The sequence below is a fragment of the Corythoichthys intestinalis genome, chromosome 8, assembly GCF_030265065.1.
Source record: "Corythoichthys intestinalis isolate RoL2023-P3 chromosome 8, ASM3026506v1, whole genome shotgun sequence".
Lineage (NCBI taxonomy): Eukaryota > Metazoa > Chordata > Actinopteri > Syngnathiformes > Syngnathidae > Corythoichthys > Corythoichthys intestinalis.
Genome location: NC_080402.1, coordinates 2,894,213 through 2,912,003, shown reverse-complemented (window position 1 = coordinate 2,912,003; position 17,791 = coordinate 2,894,213). Strand labels below are relative to the sequence as shown.

The 17,791-nt window shown below is 38.3% G+C and overlaps 1 protein-coding gene across 7 annotated transcripts in view; it reads right to left on the bottom strand.

Annotated features, from left to right (window-relative positions):
• lrba (LPS-responsive vesicle trafficking, beach and anchor containing) overlaps positions 1-17,791 on the bottom strand; it is a 442,809-nt gene that overhangs the window by 44,142 nt on the left and 380,876 nt on the right. For 4 of the 7 annotated variants that reach the window (XM_057842680.1, XM_057842682.1, XM_057842684.1 and 1 more), the window contains 3 exons: positions 12,959-13,048; positions 6,218-6,410; positions 3,230-3,304 (listed from right to left, as the gene is read on the bottom strand). In XM_057842680.1, coding sequence (XP_057698663.1) covers positions 3,230-3,304; positions 6,218-6,410; positions 12,959-13,048 — 358 coding nt within the window. The remainder of the gene's footprint in view (positions 1-3,229; positions 3,305-6,217; positions 6,411-12,958; positions 13,049-17,791) is intronic. The other 3 variants (XM_057842685.1, XM_057842686.1, XM_057842687.1) reach the window with 1 other exon arrangement.

Here is a 17,791-nt window from a genome sequence, read left to right as displayed (position 1 = left end):
GGCTCAAAGGTTCATGGTGGTTCATTTGCAACAGCAATTGGCTCAACCTTTGCAGCCAATTTGAAGCTAAAGAGGCCAACAGTGCAAACCTTCATGGTGGTTCATTTGTTCTCAGAAGCTTTGAACTAATTGGCTGCAAAGCTTCATGTTTTTTGTTTGCTCTTGAGAGCAAATGAACCACCATGAAACTTTGAACCAATTGGCTTCATGGTGGTTCATTTGCTCTCAAGAGCAAACAAATAACATGAAGCTTTGCAGCCAATTAGTTCAAAGCTTAATGGTTGTTCATTTGCTCTCAAGTGTTCTTGAAGCCAAAGAGGCCAACAGTGTTTATTGCTTCAACAGGCTTCATTTAGCCATCACTGCTCAGCAGTGTTCATTGCTTCAAAAGGCTTCATTTAGCCATCACTGCTACCTTGGGAGATAGACAACAAGCCAACTGCTGTCAGCACTCTTGTCTAACATGCCTCATGCCTCCCGGCGTGCATTGCAGCGCTACAGAGGTAAACAACATTCAAACTTCATGTTCTGTGCTAATAATTTTTTCAGTTACTGTTCCAATTGTTTCATTAATTGCTAGTTATACTATTTAGTTAGATGTTATGTGATCATTTTACTTTCGTTTTACCCTACCCAGCACTTTTAAACAAATCGCCTCTTTTGACACCGTCCATGAAAAATGAAGCCGTGCCTTTAAATCCAACTCTGGAGAGATGGCGAAGGTGTCCCTAATAAAGTGACTGATGCGTGTCCGCAATCTACGATGAGCCGAGTCCTCTCACACATGAGTGCGGCCGCGGTCTTTACCGTCATCAACAAGTTGTGAAGGATGAGAGTCGGCCATATTTGCGGTGACAGCCCGTCGCCGACGCGTTTTCAATCACGCATTATTACCGCATTCGTATTCATTGCGGCTGACACGCGTCCTCAAATTAAAGCAAAGGAGGAAGGGAAGGGAGGTTATGGAAAAGGAGAAAGCAGGATGGCGGGTCGGGGGGGAGCGGGGCTTGATGATGAAATGCTGGGTCTGGGCCACAGCTCATTGCGTTCCAATTTGCATGCAAATGGCAGCGCGCGAGAGCGAGGCCTATATCACCCAAAGACGAGCGTCGACGGTCACAAAAATCATTTCATGCACGTATGAACTCGTGTGGCTCTTTAACCCTTTAAAGGACAGTTATCTGACTTGTTGGCTGCCATTGACGGCGCTAGACGCCCAATCCATTTTGACCGGGAGGGGTCAAAATTCAGCGACAGCGAGAACCAGTCGTATTCGCCATGTGGCAAAATGTATTTTGTCATGTGGCATTTTGGGGATTTTGCCATGTAGCATTTTTTTTTTTTTTTTTGGCATGTAGCAAAATTGATTTTGCCATGTGGGAAAATTGATATCGTCAAGTGGCATTTTTTGGATTTTGCCGTGGCATTTTTTCTTTGCCATGTGGCATTTTTTTTGCTATGTGGCAAAACTTGATTTTGCCATATGGCATTTTTTTTGCCATGTGGCAAATTTGATTTTGCCATGTGGCAAAACTGATTTTGTCATGTGGCATTTTCTGGATTTTGCCATGTGGTATTTTTTTTTTGCTATGTGGCAAAACTCGGTTTTGCCATGTGGCGTTTTTTCTTTGCCATGTGGCATTTTGTTGCCATGTGGCAAAACTTGATTTTGCCGTGTGGCATTTTTTTTTTTGCCATGTGGCAAAATTTATTTTGCCATATGGCATTTATTTTTGCTACGTGGCATTTTTTTCTTTGCTATGTGGCAAAATTGATTTTGTCATGTGGCATTTTTTGGATTTTGCCATGTGGCATTTTTGTTTTTGCTATGTGGCAAAATTGATTTTGTCATGTGGCATTTTTTGGATTTTGCCATGTGGCATTTTTGTTTTTGCTATGTGGCAAAACTTGATTTTGCTATGTAGCAAAACAGATTTTGCCATGTGGCATTTTTTCTTTGCCATGTGTCATTTTTTGCCATGTGGCAAAACTATTTTTCCATGTGGCATTTTTTCCCATGTGGCTTTTTTTTTTTTTGTACGTGGCAAAATGGGTTTTGGTTTGTGGCATTTTATTTATTTATTTATTTTTTCGGTATGTGGTATTTATTTGGAGTACATGGCATTTTTGCAGGCCATGCACGACCATGCCATTGTGGGCTATGCACTTCCACATTTTCCATTCATTTACATTGCAGAAAAACATGTGGCGGAGATTTTTGACAATACACTTACCGTTGGAGCGCATTGGCATTCAACTGGCACCCAGGTAAGGCTATGCCATTGACGGCTATGCACGTCTACATTTTCCATTCATTTTAAATTGCATATAAACATGTGGCTGTGATTATTGATCATAAACTATACATTACAGCGCATTGAAAATCAACTGACACCCAAGTATGGCTATGCCATTGACAGGTATTCACGTCCAAAATTTACATTCATTTTATATGGCAGAAAAACATATGTGGCTGTGATTTTTGACTATACATTTACCATTAGAGCACATTGACATTCAACTGGCACCCAAGTAAGACTATGCCATATACCCCCCCCCCCCCACATGTCAAAATCCATTTTGCCACATGAAAAAAAAATGCCACATGGCAAAAAAAATGCCACATGGAAAAGTCAATTTCGCCACATAGCCAAAAAAAATGACACACGGCAAAATGCATTTTGCCACATGGCAAAAATAATGCCACATGTCAAAGAAAAAATGCCACATGGAAAAATTCATTTTGCCACTTGCCAAAAATTTTTGCCACATGGCAAAATCCATTTTGCCACATGGCAAATACCACTTTTGGTTCTCAGCCCTGTTGTACGTCTAGCGCCGTCAATGACAGTGAAACATGAGCTTTAACAGTTTAACTTTATTTTTGTGTTCTCGATAACCCAAGAACGAATAAAGGGATTACAATCAAACATGCAGCATATCGTTGTAATGTGGTAGGGTCAAAGGTCAAAATTCAGAGGTCAGAGAAGAAATTTCACCATAACCTGATCATTAGCCTGGTTATCTCATAACTAATTTGCGTGGTAGGTGATATGGTGAGAAAGGGTTAATATGGTGTTGCTTTAAATTTAGCTGCTTAAGTCGGTTAAGTGCTCCTCTATTTTATGATTTTATTTATTAATACATATAGTACATGAAACTAATTGTAAGTTATTAAATAGCAGAAAAAGGTTATTTTCCCTATAACGTGATTAAAAAAAAAACTCACCAACGAGAGGGTCAATCTCAACAGGAAGTTGGTACTGCTGCTCCGGCTGTTGCTGCATTGACGAACTCGAGTGACCTGAAAGGAAAGAAGAAAAAAAAAAAAAAGATTATTATTGGATTGTCATTGAAGTCTGTCCATTCCCCCCCCAAATATTTATACATAGCCCATTAAGTCAATTAGTATGTCGGCAGGCTGCTTGACTCGAACTGATCGGTCTTCACTTTTGCAAATTCAGGAATATCAAATTTAATATTCCTCTAGCAGTGTTGGACGGACCAGGAATAAATCAGTCGGGGCTGATGTATGGAGGTGGACGTTGAACCAAACGAAGGCTGCTAAGAGTGTCATATTTGATTCGACGACTCACGGTGGATGCAGTCAAACGTCTGCTGCATCAAGGACAGAACTGAACAGTGGATGACGGACCGGGAATGGAGGAAAAGTAACATGTGGTAGCAGAATTTAGGGAAAATGATGAGGCAAAAAAAATCTTCCTAGGCATCAAGGGAGCTAAAATTCACTAAAATTCAAGTGACTTTAAAAAAAAAAAAAAAACAAGCTAAAAAAGTAAACACATTTGGTAAAGTTCAAACTAAAATATGACATTAAAAAAAAAAAAAAAAAAAAAAAAAAACTAATGGTAAATCAAACAACAAAAATATAGCATTGTGTGATTACCATTTTATTTTTATTGATGATTAATTTCAATAATTACTAAAGATTGCTTAACATATAACAAAATATTAAATAGTAAAATTGTTTTGTGAGAATTAATGAAATATTGTTAGAGTAAAACTGTTTTGTGAAAATTAATTAAATATTGTTTAAAAACAATTTAATAGAAAAAAAAAATGCAAAAATGAAAAGCAAATATTTTGTCAAAAATAGTACAAAAAATATGAGTAGTAGTAAAAATGGCTAAAATTACAATTAAAATTGCAAATATATTAGTCAAAATAACAACTGCAAAAAAAAAATGGCACACACTAAAATGGAAAAATGAAAAAAAATAAAATAAAAACTAAATGCTAAATCAAACAAACAAACAGAATTGTTTTAAATTGGAAATATTCAAAAAGATTTTTTATTCTTATTATTTTATCTTATTGATGATTATTTTTTAATTATGAAAGAGTGTTTAGAACTCAACAAAATATTAACAAAAATATAGCAAAACTTTTTGTTAAAAAATTCTAATAAAATGCAAAAAGGAAAAGCAAACATTTTTACAAAAAAGCAAAAATGCTAAAGTATGAGTAGAACTATTAGAATCTTAGTAGTAGTAACAGTAGTAGTAACAACGGGCAAAATTGTTATTAAACATGAAAAATTAGTCAAAAAAAACAACGGCAAAAAAATTGCTACACTAATTTTTTTTTTTTTTTTTTAAACTAGTAAAAAAATTAAGGTAAACACTGCTATCGTAAATCCCTTAAATCAGTGGTCAAGCTCAAATCTTAAACATCAAAATAAGAAAATAGATTAGAAATAATGAAGTGTTTAAAGTTATACGAAAATAGTAAAATTGTTTTGCGAAAATTAATGAAATAACAAATATTGTTAAAAAAAATCTAATAGAAAAAAAAATGCAAAAATGAAAAGCAAAAATTTGGTCAAAAATAGTACAAAAAATATGAGTAGGAGTAAAAATGGCTAAAATTACAATTAAAATTGCAAATATATTAGTCAAAATAACAACAGCAAAAAAAAACAAAAACAAAAAAAATGGCACACACTAAAATGGAAAATTAAAAAAAATAAATAAAATAAAAACGAAATACTAAATCAAACAACAAAAATAGAATTATTTTATATTGGAAATATTCAAGAAGATTATTCTTTTATATTTTATTTTATTGATGATTATTTTTTTAATAATAAAAGAGTGGTTAAAATTTAACAAAATATTAACGAAAATACAGTAAAAAATTTTGTCAAAAAAATTCTAATATAAAATGCAAAAAAGGAAAATGCAAACATTTTTACAAAAAAAGCTAAAATGCTAAAATATGAGAAGTATTTGAATATTAGTAGTAGTAGCTGTAGTAGTAACAACGGGCAAAATTGTTATTAAACATGAAAAATTAGTCAATAAACAACAGAAAATAGATTAGAAATAATGAAGTGTTTAAAGTTATACGAAAATAGTAAAATTGTTTTGTGAAAATTAATGAAATAACAAATATTGTTAAAAAAAAATCTAATAGAAAAAAATGCAAAAATGAAAAGCAAAAACTGTCAAAAATAGTACCAAAAAATATGAGTAGGAGTAAAAATGGCTAAAATTACAATTAAAATTGCAAATATATTAGTCAAAATAACTGCAAAAAAATGGCACACACGAGAATGGAAAATTTAATAAAAACTAAATGCTAAATCAAACAACAAAAACAGAATTATTTTTTTAATTGAAAATATTCAAGAAGATTATTTTATTCTTATTACTTTATTTTATTGATGATTATTTTTTTAGTAATAAAAGAGTGGTTAAAATTTAACAAAATATTTACAAAAATACAGTAAAAAAAATTTGTCTAATAAAAAATGCAAAAAGAAAAGCAAAAACTTTTGCAAAAAAAGCAAAAATGCTAAAATATGAGTATAAGTAAGAGTATTACAATATTAGTAGTAGTAGCAGTAGTAGTAACAACGGGCAAAACTCTTATTAAACATGAAAAATTAGTCAAAAAGACCGGCAAAAAAATGGCTAGATCAAAATTTAAAAAACTAGTAAAAAAAAAAAAAAGGTTAAACACCGCAATTGTAAATCCCTTGAATTAGTGGTAAAGCTTAAATCTTAAACATCAAAATGAGAAAATGGATCAGAAATAATGAAATGTTTAAAGTTATACGAAAATATTAAACCCATCATCTTATTTTCTTATAATATGAAAAGGAATACAAATATGAGAAATGGACAGGTGATTATGATAATGTATAAAAACGCATTCCCGACACAAAATTTGACGCAATGTTTGGTCATCTGACCTGTCAGTCCGTGCCACTTGTTGACGGCGAAGACGCGGCTGGCGGTGACGGTGATGACGGCGGGCGCCGCCAAGCCCGGCTGCGTGTTGGCGGCCACGTGGCTGACGGGCGAGTTGGACGGGAACTTCAGCACCATAATCACATCCTGCTGCATCTGCTCCGTGAACATCATCGGCGTCTGCAGGAGAAGATACTGTTCAGGTGCCCCTCCCCCGTGACAAAAATGCGGGTGTGATGACGTTGGGGGTGAAAAAATGGTTTTAATGAAGGAGGGAAGAGATTCAGGAGAGAAAGGAGGAAAAGTAAGAGGTCATTCAGAAAAGAAGTCAACTATTAACTTATTGGCTGCCATTGACGGCACGAGACGATCAATTCATTTTGAATGGGACGGTTGAATAAACAATTGTTCATTCATTAGCCGATAACATTGTCCAATAAAAGCATTTTAAAATGATGTTTGATAAGATCAACATTGTTTTTTTATTGTCGGCTTTGGGCAAATGCAGTCGCTACTCCGCGCTTCAAACTTTGCGCCATCACTCCATTGCAGATTTTTTCCAATAAAAAAAAATCAATTAATACAGTCTTTTATTTAAAAGTGTTAAGATATATGCATGTATACAAATTAGGGCTGTCAAAATTATCGCATTAACGGGCGTTAATTTTTTAAATTAATCACGTTAAAATATTTGACGCAATTAACGCAGATGCCCCGCTCAATTTTATTAAAACGAAAACATTAAGAGGGGTTTTAATATAAATTTTTTATAACTTGTACTAACATTTTTCTTTTAGGAACTACAAGTCTTTCTATCCATGGATCGCTTTAACAGAATGTTAATAATGTTAATGCCATCTTGATTTATTGTTATAATAAACAAACACAGTCCTTATGTACCGTATGTTGAATGTATATATCCGTCTTGTGTCTTATATTTCCATTCCAACAATAATTTACAGAAAAATATGGCATATTTTATAGATGGTTTGAATTGCGATTAATTGCGATTAATTACAATTAATTAATTTTTAAGTTGTAATTAACTCGATTAAAAATTGTAATCGTTTGACAGCCCTAATACATATACAAGTCATTGTATTGTTGTTTTATACAGTATGTCATTTACACACAAATTGAGTCGAGTCTTGGACCCTCCCAGCTCAAGTGAGTCAAGTCCCAGTACAGGTTTTTTGAGTCAGCTTGTCAAGTCTTGAGTCATTGACTCACGAGTCGAGTCAAGTTTTGAGTCATTGTTTCACAAGTCAAGTGGAGTCTAAAGTCATTGTGTCACGTCAAATCTCGAGTTATTGCCTCACAAGTCGAGTCGAGTCATTGTCTCACGAGCCATGTCATAGTCCAGTCTCGAGTTATTGTCTCAAGAGTCGAGTCTAGTCTCGGACCCTCCCAGCTCAAGCAAGTCAAGTCCCAGCCTGCTTTTTTTTCTTCCGGTTGAGAGTCATCTAATTTGCAACTTGAGTTGACTCGAGTCAGAGTCCTAGTGATTCGAGTCAAATTATCGGCAAAGAGTCTCAAGGTCATGTTGAGTCAGAGTCACAAGGTTGTAAAGGCGAGTCATGTCAAGTCAGAGGTTGTAAAGACAAGTCGTGTCGAGTCACAGGTTAGTCAAGGTGATACCCATTGATCCCTAGCCCACCCACTAAGCACTCAGGTTTATCTTTGAGGATAACCTTCCTGTAAATGTAAGTCAGTGTAAAAAAACATTTTGCAGTGTAGTAAGCATGGAATAAACCAGCTTTAAGGTGTTCCAAGAGGATCACTGGCAGTTGGGAACAATCTAGGATCCAGGTTTTTCGAGTCAGCTTGTCAAGTCTCGAGTCATAGTCTCACAAGTCGAGCCTCAAGTTATTGCCTCACAAGTCGAGTCGGGTCTCGAGTCATTGTCTCACAAGTCGAGTTAAGTCGAGTCAAGAGTCCAGAGTCATTGTCTCACTAGTCAAGTTGAGTCTCGAGTATTGTCTCACGAGTCAAGTCTTGAGTTATTGCCTCACAAGTCGAGTTGAGTTGAGTCTTGAGTCATTGTCTCACGAGTCAAGTCGAATCAAGTCTGGTCAAGTCTCGAGTCATTGTCTCACGAGTCAAGTTGTGTCGAGTCTCGAGTCATTGTCTCACAAGTCGAGTTAAGTCGAGTCAAGAGTCCAGAGTCATTGTCTCACTAGTCAAGTTGAGTCTTGAGTCACTGTCTCACGAGTCAAGTCTCGAGTCGAGTCTCGAGTCGAGTCTCGAGTCGAGTCTCGGGTCAAGTCTCGAGTCATTGTCTCACGAGTCAAGTTGAGTCGAGTCTCGAGTCATTGCCTCACAAGTCGAGTTGAGTTGAGTCTTGAGTCATTGTCTCACGAGTCAAGTCGAATCAAGTCTGGTCAAGTCTCGAGTCATTGTCTCACGAGTCAAGTTGTGTCGAGTCTCGAGTCATTGCCTCACAAGTCGAGTTGAGTCTCGAGTCATTGTCTCACAAGTCGAGTTAAGTCGAGTCAAGAGTCCAGAGTCATTGTCTCACTAGTCAAGTTGTGTCGAGTCTCGAGTGTTGTCTCACTAGTCAAGTTTAGTCTTGAGTCATTGTCTCACGAGTCAAGTCTCGAGTCAAGTCTCGAGTCATTGTCTCACGAGTCAAGTTGAGTCGAGTCTCGAGTCATTGCCTCACAAGTCGAGTTGAGTCTCGAGTTATTGTCTCACAAGTCGAGTTAAGTCGAGTCAAGAGTCCAGAGTCATTGTCTCACTAGTCAAGTTGTGTCGAGTCTCGAGTGTTGTCTCATGAGTTGAGTCTTAAGTTATTGCCTCACAAGTCGAGTTGAGTCTTGAGTCATTGTCTCACGAGTTTTTTTTCCCCTTCAAGTCCGGGTCAAGTTGCAAGACATCAAATTTGCGACGTGAGTTGACTCGAGTCCTGTGACTCAAGTCCAATTGTTTGTAAACAGAGAAAATTAGCTTTTTTTATATAATTATTAGAATCCTCACTGACACCACTACTTAATTTGATGGCACTAATGTCAGATTGACAGGTTTTTTAAAAAACATTTTCACCGGTGCCGACTCGGGTGGCAACTGGGGTTATATATCATGCCACCCTGGTGGATCCGCCCCTGATACCCCAGCCCTAAATCGTCATAAAGGTCCTAAATGGCGTCACAAACACACAATTGCCATTAAAATATAGAAAAATGCCATCATAAATAAATGACAGTAAAAGATAAAATCATCAATCAATCAACTTTCTGAGGACTTTGAGATGCAAAGGCTTGCTCATCACTTAATTTCTTATCGTTTTCTACAAATCCATAACACTCACGAAGCAGCATTTAGCCCCCTTCCGTGTTAAAAGAAGGTAGGGCAGTTCCCCGTTGAACATCAAAGAGACAAGTAAACGTGTGTTTTTGTGAGAGACAGCCAAGCGGACGCACTGACAGTCCCATTAGTGGCGGCTCACATGCCGACACTCTTTACAACACGTCGGAGGTTAAAAGGCTCGAGTGGGTAAAGAATCTTAGTTTCGCACACATCTCTTTTGAATTAGCGCTCATGTGAAGCGCCGGGTGTGCGTGGAAATGCGCGAGTGTGGCGGTCCGCGGGCAGCTGTCGGCACCGCGGGGACACCGCGCTAATAAGGACTCAAGGGGCTTCGGAGGCCATCGCGGGCGGCCTCACTTTTGCTCCTTAAAAAGTGGCTTTGCTTTAGGCTTTTTTTTTTGCTGGGAAATGTGACTCGCAAGCACATGCTCAATTTGGCTATGTGAAGCTTATTAAAGGTTGTGGTTGTTCACTTGATCATATTTGAACTGAAAATGGTGCTTTGCCACTTTTGAATCTAATTCAATCTTAATCTTCTTCCCATTGGCAACACAAATTTTAAGGAGTTCGGCCAAGAGCCCAAGAAATTCACCCAAAACGGCTTCCTTAAGCCACAAATTTCATGATCAGGCATGCGTCTTTGAAACTTTTTTGTGCATCTTATCATCTTGTTAAGATAGACATGTCCACCAAATTCCATGTCATTTGGTGAAACTGGTGTTTGGGGGCTGATTTTTATTATTTCTAACTTTCTAGACGTTTCATATAATTCCCCACTAGCACACCAAAATGGCTAACTTTCTGTTCAATTTCAGGCATTAGTCCTTGAGACTTTTTTGTGTGTCCTGTCACAACAGACGTGTCCACCAAATTCCTTCTCGTTTGGTAAAACCGGTGTGGGGGGGCTGATTTTTTTCCCAACTTTCCAGGCCCGTTTTCATGTAATTTGCCACCAACAAGCCAAAATAGATGACTTCCGGTTCAGTTTTAGGTATGGGTTCTTGAGACTTTTTTGTGCGTAATGTCAGAATAGATGTACCCACCAAATTTCATGTTGATTGGTAAAACTGCTGTTGGGGGCTGCTTTTTTTTCTAGTTTTCCAGGCCCGTTTTCATGAAATTTGCTAACAACAAGCCAAAATGGCAGACTTCCTGTTCAGTTCTAAGTATGGGTCCTTGAGACTTTTTTGTGCGTGCTATTACAATAGACGTGTCCACCAAATTTCATGTTGTTCAGTAAAACCAGTTTTGGGGGCTGATTTTTTTCCCTAACTTTCCAGGCCCGTTTTCATATAATTTGCCGCCCAAATAGATGACTTTCGGTTCAGTTTTAGGTATGGGTCCTTGAGACTTTTTTTAAGCGTACTGTCAAAATAGATGTGCCCACCAAATTTCATGTTGATTGGTAGAACTGGTGTGGGGGGGCTGATTTTGTTTCTAGTTTCCCAGGCCCGTTTTGATGAAATTTCCTACCAACAAGCCAAAACAGACGACTTCCTGTTCAGTTTTAGGTATGGGTCCTTGAGACTTTCTTGTGCGTACTGTTACAATAGACGTGTCCACCAAATTTTATATTGTTCGGTAAAACTGGTGTGGGGGGCTGATTTTTTTCTAGATTTCCTGGCACGTTTTCATGAAATTTGCCACCAACAAGCCAAAATAGATGACTTCCGGTTCAGTTTTAGGTATGGGTCTTTGAGACTTTTTTGTGCGTACTGTCACAATAGATGTGTCCACCAAATTTCATGTTGATTGGTAAAAGCGATTTCGGGGCTGATTTTTTCCCTAATTTTCCTGGTCTGTTTTTATGAAATCTGCGACCAACAAGCCAAAACAGATGACTTCCTGTTCAGATTTAGGTATGGGTCCTTAACCTTTTTTTGCGCGTACCGTCACAATAAACGTGTCCACCAAATTCATGTTGTTCAGTAAAAGTGGCGTGGGGGACTGATTTTTTTTCTAACTTTCGAGGCTTATTTTCATGAAATTTGCCACCAACTGGCAAAAATAGATGACTTCAGGTTCAGTTTTAAGTATGGCTCCTTGAGACTTTTTTGTGCGTACTGTCACAATAAACGTGTCCACCGAATTCCATGTTGTTTGGTAAAATTGGTATGGGGGGGCTGATTTTTTCCCCCCAACTTTCCAGGCCCGTTTTTGTGAAATTTGCCACCAACAAGCCAAAACAGATGACTTCCTGTTCAGTTTTAGGTATGGGTTCTTGAGACTTTTTTTGATTACTATCACAATAGATGTGTCCACCAAATTTCATGTTTTTCAGTAAAACTGGTGTTGGGGGCTGATATTTTTTTTCTAATTTTCGAGGCCCGTTTTCATGAAATTTGCTACCAACAAGCCAAAATAAATGACTTCCGGTTCAGTTTTAGGTATGTGTCCTTGAGACCTTTTTGTGCGTACTATCACAATAGACGTCTCCACCAAATTTCATGTTGTGCGGTAAAACTGGTGTGGGGGGCTGATTTTTTTTTTCTTCCAACTTTCAATACCAGTTTTTATGAAATTTGCTACCAACAAGCCTAAATAGATGACTTCCGGTTCAGTTTTAGGTATGGGTCCTTGACACTTTTTTGTTGGTACTGTCACAATAGATGTGTCCACCAAATTTCATGTTGTTTGGTAAAACTGGTGTTGGGGGCTGATTCATTTTTCTAGTTTTCCAGGCCCATTTTCATGTAATTTGCCACCAACAAGTCATAACAGCTGACTTCCTGTTCAGTTTTAGGTATGACTCCTTAGACTTTTTTTGTGCGAACTGTCACAATAGACGTGTCCACCAAATTTCATGTTGTTCAGTAAAACTGGTTTTGAGGGATGATTTTTTTCTCATTTTCCAGGCCTGTTCTTATGAAATTTGCTACCAACAAGCCAAAATACATGACTTCGGGTTCAGTTTTAGGTATGGGTCTTTGAGAGTTTTTTGTGGGTACTGTCACAATAGATGTGTCCACCAAATTTCATGTTGATTGGTAAAACTGGTGTTGGGGACTGATTTTTTTTTTCTAGTTTTCCAGGCCCGTTTTCATGAAATTTGCTAACAACAAGCCAAAATGGTAGACTTCCTGTTTAGTTCTAAGAATGGGTCCTTGAGACTTTTTTGTGCGTGCTATCACAATAGACGTCTCTATCAAATTTTATGTTTTTCAGTAAAACCAGTTTTGGGGGCTGATTTTTTTTTCTAACTTTCCAGGCCTGTTTTTATGAAATTTTCCAATAGCAAGCAAAAATGGCTAACTTTGTGTATGAATTCAGGCATTTGTCCATGATACTATTTTGTGCATCCCTTCACAATAGATGTATCCACCAAATTTCATGTTCAAGAAAACCAGTGTTGGTGGGCTAATTTTTTCCTCTAAATTTTTTGGACCTAGCATGGCCACTTCAGACCAAAATAATTACCGTTTACGACAGGCACTTACCACTTGCATGGCCGAGCTACGAGGCGTGTGTGGCTCAATGAGCAGCTGGCACGGCGTCTGCCCGAAACTTTGGATTTGAGACTCCACAGCCTGGAAAGACAGCAAACACAGAGTCATTCCCTGATAGCCCTCGAAATTATATTCCATACATGCTCCATATATTGATTCATATCATCTACCGTGTGGACAAATACCCACCCCGGTTCATATAAACACACTTTCTCACTCCCTTGACACACACACACCAATTCATCGTCCACACAGGGAATCGGAGGGCGGCGGCACGCAGGCTGGTTAGCTGGTGTTAATGAAGAGGTATAGGACCATAAATGTCAGAGTCGACGCCGGCCAAGCAGCCTCTGGACATTATCACACTGCTCACTGTCGAGATGGCGTTCTGGAGTCAGTATGAGGATGCCACATTCCATTATGGAAATCAGTTTTGTTTTTGCCAGCCCTTTTAATTTATTACTTTGATTAATTTATTTTAATTTATTATTTAATCCAGCACAATATCTCACTTTTGAATGGATGTAAAAGATCCGTGCTGGACATAAATGGAGTTAGTGAGAAAATTATGGAGTTAAAATCAAGCCAAAACTAAAAAGAAGAAAGAATGGTTTGAAAATGAGTGTCATTCAAAAAAGAAAAAGATGTGGTTTGCAAATAAAAACAGTTTTGATTTGCTTGCAGATCGAACTGCTTTCTCAATACCTTAACCCTAACAGCAGATGGCACTTTTCACTATTCAAAGGCCACCAGGACTAGACACGTTAAAACCGGAAGTTTCACTCCAGTTTTACAGATTTGCTCCATGTGTGACAACAGTGTTACTACACGATCGTTATATTCTTCGAATGCTCTAGCTTGTGGGTTGATTAATAATGTTTTTAAGTCTGTTTTTTTAGTCGCTAGAATGATAAACATAGAATAAGGATCCTCTCTTGCCAGCAAAGGAATGCAGTGACAACATTTAAAAAAAAATGTATCCATACATTGATATATAGTACAGACAGTGGTATAAAAAAGTATCTGAAACTTTTGGAATTTCTCACATTTATGCATAACATCAACTTCAAATCTGATCTTTGTCAAAATCAAACAGATGAATAAACAGTGTCTGCTTGAACCAAAACCACCCAGACATTTATAGATTTTCAAATCTTAATGAGGATAGTATGCAAACAATGACAGAGGGCGGGAAAAATAAGTAAGCGAACCATCACATTTAATATTTTGCCGCCCCCTCTTTAGCAGCAACAACTTCAACCAGACGCTTCCTGTAGCTGCAGATCAGTCTGGCACATTGATCGGGACTAATCTTGGCCCATTCTTCTCTACAAAACTGCTGTAGTTCAGTCAGATTCCTGGGATGTCTGGCATGAATCGCTGTCTTTAGGTCATGCCACAGCATCTCAATGGGGTTCAATTCTGGACTTTGACTTGGCCACTCCAGAACATGTATTTTGTTGTTCTGAAACCATTCTGAAGTTGATTTACTTCTGCGTTTTGGATCATTGTCTTGTTGCAGCATCCATCCTCTTTTTAGCTTCAACTGTCTGACAGACGGACTCATGTTTTCCTGCAAAACATCCTGATAAACCTTTGAATTAATTATTCCGTTAATGATTGCAAGTTGTCCAGGCCCTGAGGCAGCGAAACAGCCCTAAATACGGATCCCTCCACCATGTTTCACGGTGGGGATGAGGTGTTGATGTGGGTGAGCTGTTCCATTCGTGTGTTACTCCCAAACTCCCAAACAATTCAACTTCGGTTTCACCAGTCCACAAAATAATGACCCAAAACTTCTGTGGAGTGTCAAAGTGCCTTTTTGCAAACTTTAAACGAGCAACAATGTTTTTTTTTTTGTTAATACCGCAGTGGCTTCCTCCGTGGAGTCCTCCCATTAACACCACTCTTGACTATAGTTTTACATATAGTTGATGTGTGCACAGAGATATTGCACTGTGACAGGGATTTCTTTTCCGGCTAAGTCTTTGGCAGACACTCTAGGGTTCTTTTTTACATCTCTGAGTATTCTGCACTGAACTCTTGGCATCATCTTTGGTGGACGGCCACACCTTGGGAGAGAAGCAACAGTGCTAAACTCTCTCCATTTGTAGACAACTTCTCTGATTGTCGATTGATGAACATCCAGACTTTTAGAGATGATTTTGTATCCTTGCGGGTGTGACATCACGGTTGCCTCCTCACGGCGGGCCCCGACATTCTCGCACCTTCGGCAAGGGGTGGTGGGACGGGCAGCTGGATAGAACCTCCATGCGGTTGTCCCACTGCCCTAAGCTGGGCTCTCCTATTTTATTGCATCCAGAGCACTACCCTCCCCACACAATCCCATCACGGTGCTGGGTAATGGCTGCCAGTCGGGGACCTGGCAGCCACAGTAATAGGGCGGTAGGTGGATCTGCCATAAGCATTCATTAATGCAAATGACATTGCCATGTAATAATTATGACGTTCTTATGACAGTTATGACGCCACTGTCAAAGTTTTACCTATTAACCCAAATAAATCAACAAATAAGCCACTGTTGTCATCCAACATGCCTCCTGACATGCACTGCAGCGCTACAGATGTAGATAACAATCAAAATTCATGTACTGCGCCAATTATTTCTTCAGTTACTGTTCTAGCTGTTTCATTAATTGCTAGTTATGGTATTTGGTAACACTTTATTTGACAGTGGCGTCATAAGACTGTCATAAGACCATTATAATTATGACATGACACTGCCATGAGCATTAATTAATGATTATAACAGATGTCATTTTGTGTGATCCGGCAAATTATCTCAATTTTGAATGGATTTAAAAGATCCGAGCTGGATATAAATGGAGTTAGTGACATAATTTGCCGGATGACACTTAATGACATCTGTCATAAGCATTCATTAATAACCATGATACTGTCATGTCATAATTATGACGGTGTTATGACAGTCTTTATGAAGCCGTTGTCAAATAAAGTGTTACCTATTAACCCAAATAAGTCAACTAATATGCTACAGGATTCAAAATGAGGGACAAAAGTAGCAGTTTATAGTCAGAAAATTATTGTTGTTGTATTGAAAATTATTATTAATATATGATTTTTTTTTTTCTCAAAGAATCACACTGACCCTCATTTTGATATCCTCATTCTTATAGATTTTTTTTTTCTGGCAATACTTGAGAATCATGTTGTAAATGTCAAGACCTAAGGACATCAACGGACAGAATCTGGTGTGTTTTCCATCTTAGGGAGTTTGGAATATCTCAGGCCAGATTGGGAATGTTCCCGAGACCGCTGCAGAAGCATGATTACTTCCTGTCTTGCCTCTGCTGCATTAATGCACATCTGTGTTGCCTCTGACCAAATAAAGAGAAACACGCAGCCGCCTTCAACTGCTCACCATTTTGCAGGGCTTGCCTGGTGATTACGGGAAAATCCTGAAACTTGTCTGGATTGCAAATTCGGCTTAATTCGGCGGATGCTTATAAAAAGTAATGAAAAAAAAAATTCCAATGTGTGTTTATTTAGTCTTTGGGTAGTTTACAGTAACTCTTGCTGTTTGATGAAGTCATTTTTCGGGAGTCTGGCAGGCCGTGTCCAAAGATGTTATTGTAGGGCTAGGTCTTTTTTTCTTTTTGACAAAGTATATTCATGTCAACAGTCATTTGCGGGCCGGAGAGGGAAACTTAAAATAACAGGTGGCGCTGTAACAAGCTGTTCCCATTTGGGTTTGTGATTTACAGAGACTCCTCGAGTTACAACAGAGATTCATTCTGATGATGGCGACGTAACTCAAAGCTAGCTTAAATGCTATAAAATCTGTAAAATCTATGCTATAAAAACACACAGCCAGGGCAACAAAGGAGTAGCTTCTTAAGAACCATTTCAAGGTCCTGGAGTGGCCTAGCCAGTCTCCAGGTCTCAACCCCATAGAAAATCTGCGGAGGGAGTTGAAAGTCCGTGTTGCCCAACGACAGCCCCAAAACATCACTGCTCTAGAGGAGATCTGCATGGAGGAATGGGCCAAAATACCAGCAACAGTGTTTGAAAAGCTTGTGAAGAGTTACAGAAAACGTTTGGCCTCTGTTACTGCCAACAAAGGGTACATAACAAAGTATTGAGATGAACTTTTGGTATTGACCAAATACTTATTTTCCACCATGATTTGCAAATACAGTGCCTTGCAAAAGTATTCGGCCCCCTTGAACCTTGCCACCTTTCGCCACATTTCAGGCTTCAAACATAAAGATATAAAATTTTAATTTTTTGTCAAGAATCAACAACAAGTGGGACACAATCGTGAAGTGGAACAACATTTATTGGATAATTTAAACTTTTTTAACAAATAAAAAACTGAAAAGTGGGGCGTGCAGTATTATTCGGCCCCCTTGCGTTAATACTTTGTAGCGCCACCTTTTGCTCCAATTACAGCTGCAAGTCGCTTGGGGTATGTTTCTATCAGTTTTGCACATCGAGAGACTGACATTCTTGCCCATTCTTCCTTGCAAAACAGCTCGAGCTCAGTGAGGTTGGATGGAGAGTGTTTGTGAACAGCAGTCTTCAGCTCTTTCCACAGATTCTCCATTGGATTCAGGTCTGGACTTTGACTTGGCCATTCTAACACCTGGATACCTTTATTTTTGAACCATTCCATTGTAGATTTGGCTTTATGTTTTGGATCATTGTCCTGTTGGAAGATAAATCTCCGTCCCAGTCTCAGGTCTTGTGCAGATACCAACAGGTTTTCTTCCAGAATGTTCCTGTATTTGGCTGCATCTATCTTCCCGTCAATTTTAACCATCTTCCTGCTGAAGAAAAGCA